Source organism: Schistocerca gregaria, chromosome X (genome assembly GCF_023897955.1).
Source record: "Schistocerca gregaria isolate iqSchGreg1 chromosome X, iqSchGreg1.2, whole genome shotgun sequence".
NCBI classification, from domain to species: domain Eukaryota; kingdom Metazoa; phylum Arthropoda; class Insecta; order Orthoptera; family Acrididae; genus Schistocerca; species Schistocerca gregaria.
Window position 1 is genome coordinate 451919746 of NC_064931.1, and position 19665 is coordinate 451939410.

General features: G+C 35.2%; 1 protein-coding gene across 15 annotated transcripts in view; it reads left to right on the forward strand.

Annotated features, from left to right (window-relative positions):
- Nucleotides 1–19665, forward strand: part of LOC126297419 (single-stranded DNA-binding protein 3) — a 325367-nt gene that overhangs the window by 285917 nt on the left and 19785 nt on the right. For 8 of the 15 annotated variants that reach the window (XM_049988215.1, XM_049988220.1, XM_049988210.1 and 5 more), the window contains 3 exons: nucleotides 5115–5163; nucleotides 8064–8093; nucleotides 19340–19575. In XM_049988215.1, the coding sequence (XP_049844172.1) occupies nucleotides 5115–5163; nucleotides 8064–8093; nucleotides 19340–19575 (315 nt within the window). The remainder of the gene's footprint in view (nucleotides 1–5114; nucleotides 5164–8063; nucleotides 8094–19339; nucleotides 19576–19665) is intronic. The other 7 variants (XM_049988217.1, XM_049988212.1, XM_049988214.1 and 4 more) reach the window with 1 other exon arrangement.

Sequence of the window (19665 nt, forward strand, 5' to 3'; positions counted from 1 at the left end):
GTGTGTGACAAAGTATTCAGTTGTATTTGTGATGTTGCAAAAATTCTAATCCAGCTGCAGAAAAATGTTCTGTCAACAAAGCAGTAATCTCCAAAAGGGGTAACTTAAGGTTCAGCCAGGGGGCTGTGTGAGATAATGGAAATGGGGTTAGTGGATAGGGAAAAACTCATGTAGCCTGGGAATGTAATGCTAACAATGTCTGGTAAATGTTCTAGTCCTCATGCACTTCGTTAAATGGCTGGATAGCTGGATTAGCTGACAGGGCTTGCAGCTGCTAGTGAGCTGAGCTGTTCAAATGTTGTCAATTGCTGATGTCGCTTAAGCTGTTGTTACAAGTCCAAAGATTTTTACATCCATGATAGCTATCCTATTGAACTGAACTGGAACCTCCTCATCTCTAATTTTGTGGTCTCCAATTTGGAACACAAAAATTATTTATTGACACCTCCTGAATATATTGAAACAAAATAAATTACACATTGTTCATGAGCATTATTGATCCCATGAACTGTCTTAAGTGTAGAGTGACATATCGATGGTATGGCATAATTTATTGGTACATCTGGTGGGATGGCACGTATGTTACCTAAAAACACAAGAAGCCTTTAAATTTGGTGTATGAATAGGTATAAGAGCTGCAGTAAAGAATAAGATGTTCATTCTTATTCAAATGTAACCATTGTGCTGTATAACCTGAATACGGCCAACATGTGGCCATACACACATTAGCCTTGTACATTACAGACTTGTTTCACATCATTTTGATAAGCCATGCAAATGATCAGCAGAGTATTTCACCAACCAATGTTTAAAGCCGTGTCGTGCTTTCATGCTTTTAAGTTTTTTATTCAGTGGGTCCCCAATGTTTGTGTATATAACAGGAGTAACCTGAATATTTTGGATACATAGTGTTTCTTAATAAATATATCATAATTCTGTTGTCATTTAATTTTTCTGTAGTGCTCTGAATTGAAATTCTGCCGTTACAGGCATGTACCAGCATTACCACCATTTGATATAATGTACAAACAACACACTGTAAACAGAAAACAGCCACTAAGAAGAGAAGGGAAATAATGATGGTGACTGAAAGGACAATGTGTGACACAAATTAATAAATACTGATTATCATCCATTCTATATTCCACATCATTTTTCTTCATAACGCATCTGTCAGTTTTTTGTTGTTTTTTTTTTTAATGAACACATCTTCAAATGTATTTTCCTCCATGTTGACTGTTGTATCAATTTGCTCTTTGTATTTATTTTAGCATTTTTGAGAAGGTTGCTCAGGAATACATCATTAGGACTATGATTACTTCCTTTGGTTTTTGGTAAGAGAAAGGAATGGCGTAAGTAGGCTATTAGATGGACTCAAGTGCCTGCATTCGTAACTCTTACAAACACCAGTCAGCAAAGGGTTGATTGTTACACGCCAACAAGGTCCTGTAAATGCCTACAGTTGGCTACTCACCTGAATTACTTTACAAAATTTAAAATTTTGCATAGGTATTGCTTTTGCTTTTGATGGATGAGAGTCTTACGCGGCAATTCTTATGCAGGAATTCTTTATTTAAATGAATATGTAAGCTTATGACGAGTCCCTGATGACTTTATCAACAGAAGATTAAATACCAATATTCCTTCCTCCCTGCTTTCTAATGGCATAATGTTTTATATGAACACTTTATGCAACAAAAATTGTTAAAAAGGGTCTTTGAATCTGAAGGAGTGGGTGTAAGGTATAAAGTAATCTCATGAAACTAGAGCAGTTTACCTATTCCTTTGTGGTTAATGCCGCAATATTTATTGGGACTTGTGGAGCTTATAACCATTGCGTAGTACTTATAGTAAGAATTTTCATTCTGATTCAGCCTTTAAGATAAAGAGAGGTGACCAACTTTGCAACCCTTAAATGTTTTTAGAGTGGAGTTGGCTATTAACTGTGACTGAATTCCATGAATTCCATTACTTACACTTGTTTCATCATTTATAACAAGATTCGTTTTTTCACTCATTTAATTTTCAATTCCCTTAAACATTATGTTTAAAATTTCCAGCATATTGATTTTTAATTTGTCACTATCTCTGTTATTCTTTGACACATTGCTGTGCTCTTGTTATGAAATACTTAAATTTTTTTCCTTTTCGGTGCATAACTAAATAACAATATCCAGTAACTTCTGTGAAAATGGTTTTTACTTGTAAACTGTGTTCTAATTTTTTTTCTTTCTGAAATAATGCCATGTACTCAAAATTTCGTTTCTTATGGAGCTGAAGAGCTTGTTGTGTGTTGAGCCTAAAAGTTTTGTAGACAAGCATAGTGTTTTCTGTTTGCACTGTCATTACTGTTCTTCACACCCCTGCATGTCACTGAACTTTACATCTGCAATGGGTTGCTATTCACCACATAGATGAGATGTAGAGTTAGACATGTATAAGAACTTCATTATCTCTGTTCATAAATGTGATTAGGTATTAAATTTCCTGTACTCACAAAATTAATTCTGGTTTTGAGTTTTGGCACTCCTCTCTTCCTTCATACTTTTATTCAATGTGATTGAAAGTTCATTATAAATACTCAACTTATTCCATTTTTAGTTGTTATTGTTATTACATCTTTCTTGTAAAAATAGTGTGTTCACATCTGATGCTAGTCTCCTTATGTTCGTAGTTCTATAATAGTATTCTGAATGGTACTGTAGAAGTTAAGTTTTTAGTATACTGCTGTACCAATCAAACTGAGTATGCAAGTTTATGTTTACACCAGTTCAAGGCTGCACGAGGCTTGAACATTTAATGCCTGTATACATGCATACCTCTTTGTATGTCTCAAAATGTCAACAATATTTTCGTTTTCATCCTCGGTGCAGTTATACAATCAGCATACAAAATTCTGATGAACATTTGTGAAAACTGTAACACCAAGAAGGATACATCTAAATGAGACAAACTCTGTAAATTACATAAGTTATACAATAGTGAACAAAATTTTAGGATTGTAGGCCAGTGTGTAAGCACAGAGTTCAAGAAACCACATTGGTGTGAGGCATTAATACATTGCAATTACAGTCACAAGACATTGTGGCATGGTTCCTGAGGAATATCACTTCATACAGTTTATATTACAGTCCACAAAGAATCAACAGTGGTTGCTGTAAGACTGTGAGAAATTGCCACCCTATTATACTGTAGATGTGCTCAGTGGAAGAGATTTCAGGCAAAATAAACGGTCAGGGTAGCAGTTGTATCTGTAATATTGCTTGCTGCTGTATCCAGTCATCACTGTGTAAAACCATAAGCTGTCCAGTTGTTCATGAAATTCATCACTGTCAAAGCATATGTCACATATACACTATCGGGTCAAAAGTATCTGGACATGTATTAATGGACATTAAGGTGGGATGCACTCTCCCCTTGCACCAACTTCAACTCTACAGGGACACATTCAGTGAGATGTCTGGATGTTTACGGAGGAATGGCAGCCCATTCTTCCTCAAGAACAGAAAACAGAGAAAGTGGTGATGTTGGACATTCTTTGATGCCGGTGTCTGGAACAAAGTCGACATTTCAACTCGTCGCAAAGTTGTTGATTTGGGTTCAGGTCGGATCTCACATCTCTATGCATTTACAGTTTAGAATATGAGAAATGTTGTTTGCTCTTCTTTTTATTTTCATCTAGTTGTGGCTATGGAGTTCTATTAATGGATTATGATTTGCATTTAATTTACCTTAGTCTTGAAACATCACATTCCATATGCAAATTAGTCATTGGCATGCTAATGACTAATGATGCACTGTTTTCACAGCAAGTTTGTGAAGCATGAAACCTGTCATGTAGTTCTCCCAAAACACTTTTAAAATAAACAGATTTACAATGTCACAAATTTTCATCCACCTGCTTGCAGATAAATTCAAAATTCCTTAACTAGTTTTCAGCACCAATTAGGGGTGCCTTCTTCAGGAGAAACTGTTACCTTACCTAACAATATCACAGGAAGGTAAATTAATAGCAGGTAGGCATTAGAACAAACATTATATGCAATTTAATTTGTACCATTTACCCATGTTAGTGATGAACAATTAAAACTATTGTAGCATCTTCAGTGTACCTGATGTAATATTGGTGACTTCTTATTTGCAGCAGAATGTTTTTGAGTATGCCACTGTACTCAAAGTGGTAAAATTAACCAAAATTCTACACAGAACTTACTGAATAGGTTATTCCAGTAGACAGTGTACTTTCTATTAAACGCTTTCTTTGAAATAAGTATTAAAGTTGATAAGTGATAAGTTTTTGTACAAACAGAACTTGGTAGTTCAAGTTGGTAAAGTCTCTTTTTCGTATTTCAAAGGATGCGTAGAAGGCCTGAAGATGTCTAAGATATTTCTGCTACATGAAATTACTTTCACTTGAGCAAATTCTCTGTAAACTCATCCAGTAAAGCACAGATCAATTTTTATAACACCTAAGAGATGATTTTGGAGAGTATTTGTATATTTTTGAGATATGCTAGAGTACAGCTGATCTTGTCAATGTTTTGTGGAGTTTATAAGTAATGAGATCACATTCAAATGTTTTGGTGTGGTAGTCCATTGGTGAAGCCTGTGCCTAGAAGGTAAAATGATATGGGATCAAATCATTTTATTTCCGAATGATGTACAGATTATTCATGACTGACACAGGGTTTGGATTCCATGTGAAACTGTAGGTTCCCTGTACCTAATAAGATTACTGGGGTAGGCTAGGGACATGGAAGTTGCCAAAGTAGTGTCCATTTGAAAGGTGTGCACCAGGCCATTGATCTGCACAGAACTATTACTTTAGTAATTTTTAACCTCATGTCAGAATTGCAGAGTCCTGATTTGTCTCATTTCTCAGATATCTGGTACATGTTTCACTAATTCAATATGTTTCCACATTCTGTTGTAAAGAATTCGTTCTCCGTGTGATGAATCCTCAGTCATTTACTTCAGCATATTAATTTCATTCACAACATGGATACCAAGATGTAAATAAGAAAAAAAGGAATTTGGCTTTACTTTAATTAAGTCTAGTAATTTTTCTTAGTTTCAAAATGTGATTTTTAAATAAACCTTTTGATATTTTCTAGCCTCCTGGACAACCCATGCTGCCAAACAGTATGGATCCATCACGGCAAGGTATACAAATATGTTATGACTTGTAATATTTAAAATGCTCTGGCTTACATTGTTCCAAATTTAGAATGAATAAAAAAATTCTAACTTCATTCCTTATGATTATAAATAATGTTCTTTCAAGTTTGTATACTGTTAACTTCATATGACTGATAGTATTTCATCTAAGATTGGTCTTCATAAGCATTAAAACCCATTGTTTTATTTGGATCTTATTTTTTGCACATAAATGACCAGAAACTCAGTATATTACACTGAAGCTTCATAACACAAATGTTAGTGATGGATGGAATCATTTGGTTGTGGCAGTAACAGAGCAAATTTTGTGATAAAGAGATAGAAAATTAACTTCAGCTAAAATTGATCTGCTCTGGAACTGTTAGTTCAAATGACAAGTTATTTATTAAAAATGTTGTTTCCTTGTTTAAACAGATTTGTTAAATTTTATTGTAGATGTCATTATGGTCAGAATGCATATAATTACTGTATATTCTGTATAGTTAATGTTCTGGTAGATACTGAAAATACATTTTATAAGAATTTTTTTCACACAAATGTTCAAGAATATGATGTGTTGTGTTTTTGATGTATTATGAAATACACTCACCTAACATCTGGATTCAGTTCTTGGAATGCTCAGTGTGAACATAGATACAGTCAACAGAAAATCTTATCCACTTGAGTGCTAAGTGAAAAATTTGGACTATGCTTGAAAACAGACTAAGGTATAAAGCTACAGTGTCATCTCTTGTAATCTACACAAACTTAATTTCAAACACTTGGAGGCACCTTCCTAGAAGAGATAAAAAAATGGAGCCAGAAAATGAAAGAAAAAGATGATTATTAAAGTTCAGGCAAACAATACTGTTGTTGACAAACTACCAGTGTTACAAAATATCACAATTTATTGCAGAAGAGAAGAAATGGTTTGAACAAGATGTTTGTTAGCTAGAAATGAAAGTAGGAACATGAAGATTGTAAGAGAGAACAACGAAACTCAGTGAGAGATAGAGAATGGAAGAATGAAACTAAATCACCAGTTTTTCTGGTCTCGGCTGCTGTATTATCATGAATAATGAGTAAATAAAAATTCAGCACACTGTTGCCAATTTCTGTTGCAACTGTTTGTCCTTCAAATTGTGATGGCAATAATGGTCTATCATAATTGCATTTATTTAAAACAAAAGTATGCATAACAGGATCAGTGGTTTTGTGAAGTTTCTGGTGCTAATAAGTACTGGATTAAATACATAAGGGCAGATAAAATGTCACTTACTGTACACATAGATTATTGTTATTTTTCCCTGTTGTAACTTGGTATGAGGAAAGAAACTGAAGCCTTCATTAGTTAATTAGTTTCATCTTTTATATATCTTACTTCAGAGCTATACTAAAAATTTAAAGGTAGAGAATAGAAGACAAGTTGAGGAAAGGAAACTATCTCAAGAAATTTGATCCAATTATACTGCTGAACATACATTGAAAAGTTAAAGAAAAGTGTCTTTTGCCACTGGAAAATTCGGCATGTAGTCCAGATACTTGTACAGACTTGGAAAAGTAAATCTTTTTCTTTAGTGTCATGGACATTAAACTTACATACAAACATTACATGACAAGAAATGAGTTGATGTGGTCCACAAATACGTGCACACAAAATGTTCTAAATATGTGAGCACTACTATTCAAACAAATACTAAATTAAAATGAAAAAAAAAAAAGATCAATGAACTACTCAAACTGCCTGCATACAGAATTGAAGCATGCCAGGCTCATGTGTACCATCAACTGACACACTTGCTTAAAGATACCTTTTGTAATCTGGACATTTTCAAGTGCTGAATGTAGCATGTTAATTAAGTCTTTGTGATTCCATTGGGGTTTCATAACCAAGATTCAGAAAAGAGCACCTGAGAAAATAATTCAATTTAGTTAGTTGGGATATAGTGATCTGGTCTCTCTACTTTTGATTCTCTGTAACATTATTGGATAAGATTTCTAGACATTGATTCCTATTCTCAATTTCCACAGAGTATTGTAACGATTTTCAGTACCATCAAGCAATGTGCTGCAGCTAGTAACATGGGTTTAGTGCTTGTAGGAAATGGTGTCATTGAGAGTTATGAAGTCACTGTGCTGATTACCTGAAAGAAACTGGTCAAATGAAATAACGTGGGTCGAAACTTACAAAAAAAAAATAATTAAATTTGCATATTAAGAAGCAAGGAAATAATTCTGAGATTGCATGTAAATTAATTTCTCATGATTTTTTTTTTATATGAGGTTTCCTTCATGGACTTATACTTTTTCTGCTTATTCCACCCATCTCCATGTAAAAGGAATAATTTCTCTTTGCATTCTGACAATTTATTTGATATAATGTTTATGCTTTTTACACGTATAATGAAACACATTTTAATTTGTGGGAAAATAAGGATCATAACAGGTACTTTATAAAAAGAGGAATTACTGATCCAGGCATGAAACAAGAGTATCTTCAGGTTTATTCTTATTTGCCATATTTACTCAGTCACATTGTAAATTTTTTATGTGCTATTATAGATGCTGTTCTTTTGCTACGAGTATATCCTATTGGTATTTAATAATCATCAGCTTTTTCCCTTCTCAACTTTTCCCCCTCCTGGAAATGAATGTGTGTCAGAGAACTTCATGAAAAATCTGTCTCAGACTTTTAATGTAAAGTAATCTGTGCACAGTTATTGATTATACTTTTCATAACACCCAACACAAATCATACTCACATGTGTGCTTGAGAAAAAAAGAAAGATGGAAAAAATACATAATAGTGATGTATTTTAACGTTGAGTAAAGTGGGCATTATGCTCCCCTATATAATTTTATAAATTCTTTGAACTGATTGCCTCATGTTTTCTGTCTTCCTCCAGGTGAAGGCGGAGAATTTGTAGGTTGGCAAGGTAGGCAAGCTCACATATCTCTTGCACTGGGCTGGGAAATTGTAATATTAATGCTTGACTGTAACTAACAACTCACATATGTCATGCTTGCATGTGGCCACATTACTTGCTTTATTTTCTCATATCTTCATGGTCAGTTTAATTATGTTCCTGGCATTAAGAGGATACTGACAATTTTCTGATAATTGAGTCATATTTAACCAAAAACTTATTAGATAGAAAACATAAATTTCATACAGGCTTATAAAATGCTTACTTTAAAATATTTACTATGAATAATTTACATACCACTGGCTTATTAGCTACATGGTTACATTCAGACAATTTTTGTTGAAAACCTGAGAGCAATTCTCAAACATCATTGGAGTATCCATCATAATTCAGCCTGATTTTTCTAAATGTCACCTTCATTATAATTTGTATGGAGCTGGTTGCTACATTTGTACATTTAACTAAAACTTTTCCAGTTTTCAGTAGGTACGAAAATATAATTTTTGTTTTTTGTTTTCTTGTCCTACAGTCATTTGTGTTTACTGGTCAATGCAGTATGTAAACTATGTTGACACTTTGAAACTAGCAGAAAATACCCATAAATTTGTATCTGTCAAGGGATTTTCGTTTGTAGCATTTATTGAAACACTTCACTGTAAAACAATTTTTTCATCTGTTCTGTTCTTGGTATAGTAAAATTTAAGTTAAGTGCTTGTGTTAATGTTCAGTGCATCTCACAGATTCCTTAGCTCATCTTACTAAAGATCGTTGACAGGTGCTGATGATTCAAGCTTGCAACATAGTCCTAATATATCTCCATATGGTCATAATAGAAACAGATCTTCTCACACAGAGGAACATAGGTGCCAGCAACGAGCTCCATTGTTTGAAGGAAAAGCTAAGTCTTGTAAGATTGGTGCTGGCAAGGAAATGGAAAAACATACAAAGTATTTACCAATTAAATTGAATTCAGCAGTAGGGGATGGATGGAAGTAATGTAGATGAAATCAGTTAAGATACAATGACATTAAATGATACCAGTGGAGTACCACTCAGAAATACTGAACTTTGATGTACTGAATACATTTTTTGTGAGAAATAAAAAATTGTCAGCATGGGAATTGAACCTGACTATCTAACTTTTCAGGATCAGTTGCCTTAAAATTTAAAGTTATCAGAGTGTAAGTGCCAGCATACTAGATCTTTTATTGTTATTGGTTCTTCCTATTCCTTCTGAACAAACACAAATGTTTCACCATACTGTAACAGGACCAAAGGAGGTGTAGATATAATGTGGACTCACAGCCTACTCTGCCACAATACCAATTTAACTGAATTCAGTCACATAAAATAGAGATAATGGGGATGAAATAAATACAGATGCTCAAATAGACTAATGGTTAAGGTGACTGCTCACAAAAAGCAGCAAGTCTAGGTTGGATTTCCAGTCTGAAACAAATTTATGACACATCCATTGTACAGTATTTATGTACATTGCACATATAATCTTTGGTAATTGTCAAGGATAAAAAAAATGAAATAAAGCCCCTCTCTCCATGTATAAGAGAGTGTTAAAGTGCCTGCTTTGGGACGCTGGGAGGTGTGCTGGCCTCAGATCAAATCCGCCTCATGGGGGCTGGTTGATGGCCAACCTGGATGTGTTTTATAGGCAGTTTTCTGCATCCATGTAGGTAAATATCAGGCTTCTACCAACGTTCTGCCTCAGTTACATGATGGCAAACACTGTAAAAAAAGGATGTCACATTTGACCAAGTGGTATACACAAGATATAGGCCAAAGGGCATGTAAATTTCTCCTTTGGGAGGGGAGGGGGGGTGGGCTGACAGGAGCTTTAAAATGCCTGTAGGAGATGTGACTCCATCAAAATAATAACCTATATACAGGTGTGCTTCTCTGCATTGTTGAAGTGCCAAACCAGTCCTTACCTGGCACTGTTTGGGTATAGAGCACAGGAATGGCTGGATGGAAAAAAATGGAAATGAACGTACTAGGTTCAGACAAAATTTCATTGCTTTTTTTTTTGTGAGAAAGGATATTTAATTGAAATGAATTAATGATTTTATATTTGTCTCTGTTTACCTATTATGGTTGGTTAGTTTCTTGATTCCATGCTTGAAGTAATCTGCTGGTTAAGAGTTCAGAAAGCTTCCAAATCAGATTTCAGTAATCCTCACCATAAAAGAAGTTTGTGTGAAGATGTTTTTGTCTCAGTCGAAATGTAGAAATTTAACCTCACTCTGCTGCCATAGTGCTTAATGAAATATTTTTTCAACCCCTTCCTATAAGATGTTTGTTATAGATATTAACAAAAAGACCACATTGTCCCTTCTAGTTCATAGTATGAAGCCATGTGAATGGATATAAAGTTTTTTTTATGAAAGATTATATTCTTGTTAGATACAGTCATTACTTTCTTACCTTGACTGGAGATAACTTCAGCATTTTTAATCCAATTAACAGTATTCTAATATTATGATTTGCATATTGTTTAAGAATTACTTAGTTGTGACCAAATGACTAACCCACTGGTTTTTGTTTATGCTTATCACATAAAACTTGAAGCTCTTGGGCCTCATAGAATTCAAACTTTATGCAATGATTCACTTGTAATGGCTTATTAAATGGTATTCCTAGTTTGACCAATGAGGGTCATCATGGGTTAGCAAGTTTTTCCCACTGAATGATGCACTGCCCTTCCTCACTTTCAAATAGGATATACTTAAAGGTGTCATCACATTTGCACCTACCTGTGTACTCCACTATCCATCTTACACTGTGTGAGATATACCACCTTATTTCTTTTATTTTACATTCTGTTTGCAAATCATTTATGGAAGGAACAACTGTCAGTAATCCTTTATATGAGCTCAAAATTATGATTTTAACATAGTTGTCCTTTTACATTATACAAGCAGAAGGAAGTAGTGTGTTATTTGACTCTTCTTGAAATGCACACTCTGAGACTTGTAACAGTCATCTTCACAATGCACAATGCCTCTCTTAACATCTGTCGCTAAAATCGATTGAGCATTTCTGTGGCAGTTAAATGCTCACATCACAGAATGTACCTTTTTTCTTTGGCTCTTCTGTCTCTTCTATGTAATGGTCCCATACTGATGAGTAACACAGAAAATTTGTTAAACATGGGTTCTGTTAGCTACCTCCTCCTCTTCTGGTGAATTCAATTTCATGATGATTCTCCCAGTGAATTTGCTTTTCCTTCAATTAGTTTTCTGTGATCATTCCACTTAAACAACTCGAGATATGTACTTGTAGATGTTCAACAATTGTGGCCATTTCCATTGCAAATTGCATAATCAAACAATAATGGGTCTTACTATCTATTTATGCCAGTGTTTTACACTTGTTTATGTTTATGACCAAAAGCTAATCTCTACGCAAAGTGTCTTTGTTGTTAACTAAAATTTTTGGCAATGCAACTTCGCATTGACAACATTGTTGTCAGTTCGCAGCCCCATGTAACTTAAAATTTTGAAGCATAGCTCATCAGAGGATGAACAAAAGATGGGAAATGGCAAACACTGTTCTAATAAAGCCTTCAGGTAATAAAAAATGGAAATGAAACAAATTTTTGCATTAACTGAAGTGTTTTATTGCTCCATTGGCACCTGCTCTGTTTTCTTTCCAAAATATGACTTGTGTATTAGATGCAAATATAAATACAGGATAATGTAACAACTTAATTATGATGTTCTTACGTAATGGAGGACACAGTTTGTATGAGAATTTGGCAAGCATCCTCAGTTAACAATAAATTTTTCAGTGCCTAAATCAGCCAGATATACGCTCTATTTTCAGTACAATTTAATTTCATATTAATTTTATCCTAGAATTGAAAAAGACACTTCAGGAAAAGTGTGAATTAAAATGAAAGTTAGCGTGTGCCACATTTTGTGCTAAGGTTTTTGAATATTTTTACTGGGACTCTTGCAAAGAGTGTCTCTGAGGGTGATTCATGTATGTTAGCCAAAATGTGGGTTTGAGGAACATTTTTCCACTGTTATCAGTGCCTGACATGGTTCTCTGGCTTGAGTGAAATAGCCATTTTCAGTAAGTTCCAAATCACAAGGAATGTTTAGAACAGTGCCATGCTTCCTTAAAAATCTTTTCACTTGAATATATATGACTTGCTCTGTGAAACATAGTTGAGATCTGTATGTGTGCTGAGATGTGGGGAATGTTTAGTCATGTCTGCCTTATTTATAAAAGAATTACATCTCCTTTAATGCACCACAGTGATTTGGAGGGTAGAATAATTCCTAAATTTAGTTCTTTGGTAACTCTAATACACTTTATAATACCTCATATTGATCTGACCATGACCAGTGTGGGATAGTCATAAGTACGTCTTCTACTGTGTTACAGAATTTAGTTTTTCATGTTCCTATTAATGTTGTTCCCACAGAAGGCACAGCATGCAAGAAAGAATCTTGGTAACATGAAAATAAATTTTTTACTTTGAGTGGTTTTTCTTTTAGCAGTTTTCACTGCTTCTCAAGGTTAAACAAGTTGCTGAAGATGTTATAATTTAAAAATGTTTTTGTACTTGTCAAAAATATTTTGGCTCACATATAGGATTTAGAATGTGACCAGTTATTTATCTCGTAACTTTGTCTGTTGTTACAGTGTAGTGCTGTTTACATCATCATCATTGTCTTGCAGGTTGTGTTAGCTTAGGAATGAATTACAATTTTTCCAAAGATCTGTAGGAGCTGGCGGGAACATTATCAGTGATACTGCATTCATACACTGAATAGACTGCTAGTTGATGTATACACTTAGAGTACTATGCTTGAGTTAATTGCTCAAGTTTCACGTTTGATAATGTTCTCACAGAAAAAAAGCTTGCTTAAGACCAAGTACCTAGTTCTTCTGCAGTGTTGTAGAAACATTTGTTTCTTTCCCTTTCTCATCATCTTAATTGTACAATCAGCTTTTTTCCCCAGCTTCTGAAGACACTCATTGTTTATGTAACTATACATTTACAGCGATCCGATCAGCTGCTACTGTGCACAAATGTGGTGAGGTGTCTCACTGTTTAAATGCCAGAGTAATAATGTGGAAGATGCAGAGTTCAATTTCTCCCTGTTCTCAATATTGATGGAAGACTGTCTGTGTCACTTAATATTTCATTAGGATAATCAAATTCAGCCTTTGTTACAAGTTACCCTTAGATCTATATATCTAATTACTAAAAAAGGCAGGGTGAAGATTCAGTTGAGTTTCAACTGAATTTTCAGCCTGTTGAAGAGCTGCACTTCAGAGTAATTTGATGTATGAATCTGAGGATGACCTCAAATATATACTGCAACTGTATATACTGTTCAAATACACACAGAGGCCCAGATAATGTGGTTCTACATTAAATATTATTATTCATCTAGGATTTAGATATACACTGAGACCTTACATTTCTGTCATTCTCTTTGTTGCTCATGCCTCAGGGTTTGTAGGTCATGTCATTCCTAATTTTATCTGTATTTTTGTTCTCTTTTCCTTACTGTCTCTCTTTCTCCTATCCAGTTTTTACTCATGCACTGAAAGATTGCTGCTGAAAAAAGGTTTTTCCAATGCTGTAAATTATGTAGCATCAACATCTACATATTATATATCATTCAAACCACTATACAGTGCATAGTGGTTATTTCTGGATATTATGTACACACACACACACACACACACACACACACACACCCTGCAACTGTTTTTCCATGAATGCAGTGAGGAGGTAAAGAAGTGACTGTGGATGTACAACTATATGAGGCTTAGTTTTCCCACATCTTGCTCTGTTTGTATTCAAAATACATGAGGGAGGCAAAAACTCAATGTACAGTTAAGGGTCTTTAAAAGATTTGTTTGATTAATTTTGTTGCTCACTCTGTCCTCGCATGCCTCTAGTTGCAGCTGGAGATGACAACTTGCTTGTTCTTTCAGCAGAGAGGGAAATTCTAATAGTGTATGCACCAGTTACTCACTGTCAGTTCTGTAGATAGTCGTTAGTCTACAAAAAGTGCTTAATTACTACTGTGTAAAATTTTGTCAGATCTGCAGTGATTTTGGGTTCTTTTCATTGCACCAAACCACTTGTGATTCACTAAATGTATGAACTGAAGTTCATAAGCAAACGAGAGGATAGAAATGACGTTTTTAGATGGTTTAGCCATGGCAGGATTAAGTTATTGGTTCTGTTTTTTTGAAGAGGTGTGTGTGTGTGTGTGTGTGTGTGTGTGTGTGTGTGTGTGTGTGTGTGTGTGTGTGTGTGTGTGTGTGTGTGTGTGTGTGTGTGTGTGTGTGTGTGTGTTGATTGATTTAGGGCACCCAAGGCCTTTCTATTGGCTGTAATGAAGGTGTAATTCAAGGAATAAGTTAATTCATTCTCAGTGCTCTGTTAACTTCATTTAGTTTATGCTGGACACAAAAATATTCTGTTACTGATGATTGACCATAAGACACACAGTCAGCAAAGAAAGGATTCTGAATTAATGATAATGGAATCACACATTAAAACATGAGTTACAGAACATTAGGCTGGAGCTCAGGCAATCCATGAACATTTAAAGTGTATGCTACTTTAATCTCCTGGTCAGCTAAAATAAAGAACAGATCCCCACAAAATTATGCTGCTGCCTTTTCATTAGTATATAAAATTCACTGTATTAAAATTTGGTGAACTGAAATTTGTGTATGTGGAGAGCAATCTCTCGCCAGAATAGGTAACCCTGTATCAGAAGACAATTCCATATATGGAACACCTCGATACTGCTTCATCGTATCTTTCTGATCAGAGGTAGAAATGTTGTGACCAGAAAGGTGATGAAATAAGTTAAGGTGGTTAAAAACATATTCCTTTGCTATTTCCATTGGTGCATGCCTTTGTCAACAGTTAGTTAACAGCTCACAGAGGGGACAACACAATTTGCTACACTGGGTTCCTGGTGAGCTTTTTGTTTTGATGTCCACTTCCTCATTGTATTTCAGTCACATAAATATGGTACTTTCAGAAATTGTCTTTTCGAGAATACTGCATATCAAGGTCAGTCAGATTTTGACTGCTTCAATGAACAACGACAGATGTACCAACAGTCTAACTGCAGATCTATTGTTATTGCTGTCTCTAGCTTTTGTGGCTTAAATACTAATTATGTAAATTGAAGGTGGCGAGGGGTGAAAGGAAAGGGAAGAAATGTCAGCTGCATCGAGACTTTATGTGGAATCAGCAGTGATGAATGAATATGTGTGCCAGACTGGTACTCGAAGCTGGAATCTCCTTCTTACTAGGTAGTTGTGTTAACTGCTGTGTCCTCTGGACACAGTGTTGTGGTTGCAACTGTGGATACTGTCTCAGTGTGCCTTCTGGCTGACCCACAGTCCCATCAAGCACCTCCTATCTGCAATCCCCATCTGTGTTCTCCATGATTGCTACTTTGGGATTCCTGCACGAGGACGAAGGTAATTGTGCATTCACACTGAAGGTGGTGCATTCATTACTAGTTGAGGTGATTCAGTTATATGAATGTGTAATGTCTGTTCTTTCGGACTACTGTTTGATATTATTTGATAAGGTAATTCATAATTTTATCTGTGGGACAAGAAAATTGGCAAGAGGATTTCTGACAATTATACAGAAGTAGACAGATATGTGAACCTAATGTAATATGGAATAGAGAGATCTCTTGTTGCCAACATGCATCAAAGGAGCGAACAAGAGTGGTGCGAATCATATGAAGTACACAGATAAAAATTGGGAGAAAAGTAGTTACTAATATGCATCAGACACTTACCAGAAGGTTATAATGACAATTATTTTGTATAATTTATTTGTCTGATAGTGGGTACATGTGAATGTACTTGGTCAAAAATCAGAAATGTTATTAAATTTATAGTACCTTACCTGCATGAGAACTTTTATTCCGGTTACAGGTAAAAGTATTGTTCCTGTGTTTCAAACTACAATGTTACTTACGTGAAACTGAACATACATTAATATTACCTTAAAATTGTTGTTGTTCATGGTATTTGTGTGTTTGATTGAATACCTGCTGTTCATTCCCAAACTGTATTAATTTTAGGCAGTCACTGTTAATGTCCCATCTGCCTAAAAATAAGTGTGTGTGTGTGTGTGTGTGTGTGTGTGTGTGTGTGTGTGTGTGTGTGTGTCAGTCAGTTGGTCTGTCAGTCCTGAAAAACAAACAGAAACTACCTTCTCGAACTGCCCTCCACCTACTTCATTACAGTATTTGAGGACTGAAAATATTTGCCATTTATGACTTCATAAGGGGGAAAGAAATGAAGTTCCACCAACAATTTTATGTTGGTGAAAGTGTTGCACCTTATTACAAATGTTTCCTTATCATTTGGTCAGGTTCTATTATTCTGTCCCAATTGTGTATAACTGCACCTATATGCAACTGAGGGAGTGAAATGATGAAAACAATGTTATGAGAAATGTTTTACATCCCCATTGATGTATCTGCCTTTATTTATTGACCTACCCTTGCAGCAGCAGCTGCAGCTGCTGCTTTCTCTTTCTTGATAATGTTATCCCATAGCATTCTTTTAACCAACGTTGTTTGATCTTTAAATGTGACTCCCATAAACTGTCCAGGAACCCAAAATCTACTTCATAGTGGAATGAAATCTTCACCATGAACCTGCTGTAACAAAATCAAAATTTTGGCGTTGCATGTTGCTCACAGTTAAGTGGACTGATTTTTCATTTGACTGTTTACCCATTGTACTTAATTCTATCTTTTAATGAGTGTATCACTGCTCAATATTTTTGTATTTCCAACACAACAAGGCTGTAGTCTTACCATGAAACACAGCCCAAGCCATCATTTTCTAATGGCTGCACTGATCACGTTTCATGAATTTTGTCTCACTTGGTGAAATTTTGTTCAGTCAGCATTGAAGTTCTGCTCCAGAATTCTTGATTCTTGATGAATTCTATAACTTTTCTTGGACATACTTTTTAATGCTGTTTTAATACTTCTGATATAGAACAATTATTATTGTGAAAGTTTGAGATACCCTGCAGTTATTATAGAAATAATTCCTATATAATCAAAAATAGGCCTATGAAAATCATTACTGTACATAACTGAGAATAATGACAATACATGAAAACTTCCATACATTGGTGAAATATGACTACCCACAATTTCAATTGTTATTATTTACTGCCTATATTCAGGATGTTCCTTCCAACATGATCTGTAGATATGTAGGTGGTCTTCAAGTTTTCACAGCATGTAAAATTTTGATACTATCATACAGTAGGTGCTAGAGTTGATATTAAGTGTCTGTTCTCAAGAATTTTAGTTACAATGTGATTCAGGAGCACCAAACCTCAAATCCCCATCTGCCCATCCAATTTAGGTTTTCTGTGATTTATCTGAATTACATAAGTCAAATGCCTGGATGGTTCTTGTGGAATGGCACAGCCAATTTCCATCCCCATCCTTACCCAACCCAAACTTGTACTCTGTCTTAAATGACATTGATGTTGAAAGGACATTAAACTTGAATCTTCCTTCCCTGTAGTACAGTATGGATACGTCTTAAACCTGTTTGTTACTACCATCTAACAACATGAGAACTTGCTACCAGCACTTTGCTAGTTCAGTAATATTCTTTCATGCTCAACTTCAATCTGTTTCCTTTCTTACTTGCTGACCACTGCTTCTCTTACCTCTGTACCCAGTACCAACCCCCCCCCCCCCCCCTCTACCCTCATCAAAATTCTCAGATCTTCCTGATCTGCAAGGGGGGATATGGGGTGGGGAGGGGGTAGAGGGGCAATCACTCCTCTCTGGGTTGTATGAATGTTTTCTACTTCTGACATTAGAATACTCCAGTACATATTGTCTATGTTGCTCAGCTAATTGAGTTGCTTCTCAGTAATAGTTGCAGTATAACAAAATATTTAGTTCAGCTTTTGAAACTTAAGGTACCAGTGAGATACTTTGCCTTAAGTGTTTACAGGGTTAAATCATGAAGCAAATATTCATATACTGATAACACATGTTGAAAACATTATCTGTTAGTTTCAAATATCCCAAATTGTTTATTTGTGCTAAATGTGTGTTACTGGTGTGAAGTAATTAAGTAATTTGCTTTATGTGATAAATAACTGCCCACTGCATGTAAAATACCTGGTTTTGTTAATATATACCTAATTTCACCAGTGTGGCCTTTAGATATGCTAACAGTCAATTATTTCCTTATATATGCAAATTCTAAAATTTAAAAATTTTCTGTATCATTAATGTTGCTAACAATAATAACTAGCACTTTTTTGCCAAAGTTTTGGGACGATTTTCATAACTGATTTTTAGAAATGACAAGTCATGTTCCATAACAATGAAACTGAAATTTAATTTTATTGATATATTTTCTCTGGCTTTTTGTGACAAGCCTGCCATATGTGTCATCAACAAAGTAAGTTGATGTAAAATATAAAATTATTAATGAGTGTACACTCAAGAATGTGGGATGATATATTAAGAGGAAGTTGATTTTAGAAAAAACAGTAAATTCACAGTATTTCATCTTGCACTTTAGAACATAAGTGAGCTTCAAGAAGAAAGGATAATCTCTGTTAATAGACATAACAAGTAACATTTTCTTTTTTGATTAGTTTTGCATCAATTCTAACTACATCTAACATAATTGTTGGTATTGAGCACAAACCTCAACAGCTCCAACAGTGACTTTAATGTGCACTCTTCTAAAGTAACATGTTTGCTTTTGTTGCCTTGTTGATTTCTTCTGTAGCAACATGTAAGACTATGCTATGTTACTTACTCTTTATATTATTTATTGCTATCTTTTTTCACTTCCTTGTGGAAGGAAACCTAGCATCAATATGATGATGTTTTATAAGAAGTACAGTATGTGTTCAGTAATTAACTCTCCATTAATGTTATTCAGCAACTTTAACAAGTATAGTTCATATTTATTGTAGCTGTAAATTGAGATTGAGCTTTGATGAGAGCTGTTGTATGCTTCTGTAAACTGACCTAAGTTTCCCTCCCACATTGTACTGTGTTTAAGTGTTAGATGTTACCTCAGTTTTTAGGACAAAATTTGTCCATACAAAGCTGTCATTTGGAGAAAAAGATAGATATATTTCAATGAGGTAAATTAAAAATGAAAGAACACACAAAACATGACTTCAGTTTTGAGATATCTGTACACTGTACCTCTTTCAGGTCCACCAGGCATGAGTCCTATGAATCCTCGAATGAACCCACCGAGGGGACCTGCGATGGGCCCGATGGGTCCTGGTTCGTACGGCCCAGGCATGCGTGGACCACCTCCAACCGGTACATTGGGCCCCGGAGGCCCCGGTGGTCCAGGACCAGGCGGCCCAGCAGGACCTGGCATGCCACCTATGTCAATGGCGGGACCGGGAGGACGGCCTCAGTGGCAGCCCAATACATCTACAGTAAGCACACATGATTATTGCTTGTTCACTTCAATTACTTTTGCATGGCAAGTCTTAGTCCTTGTGTACACATTAGATTTGACAATAGGA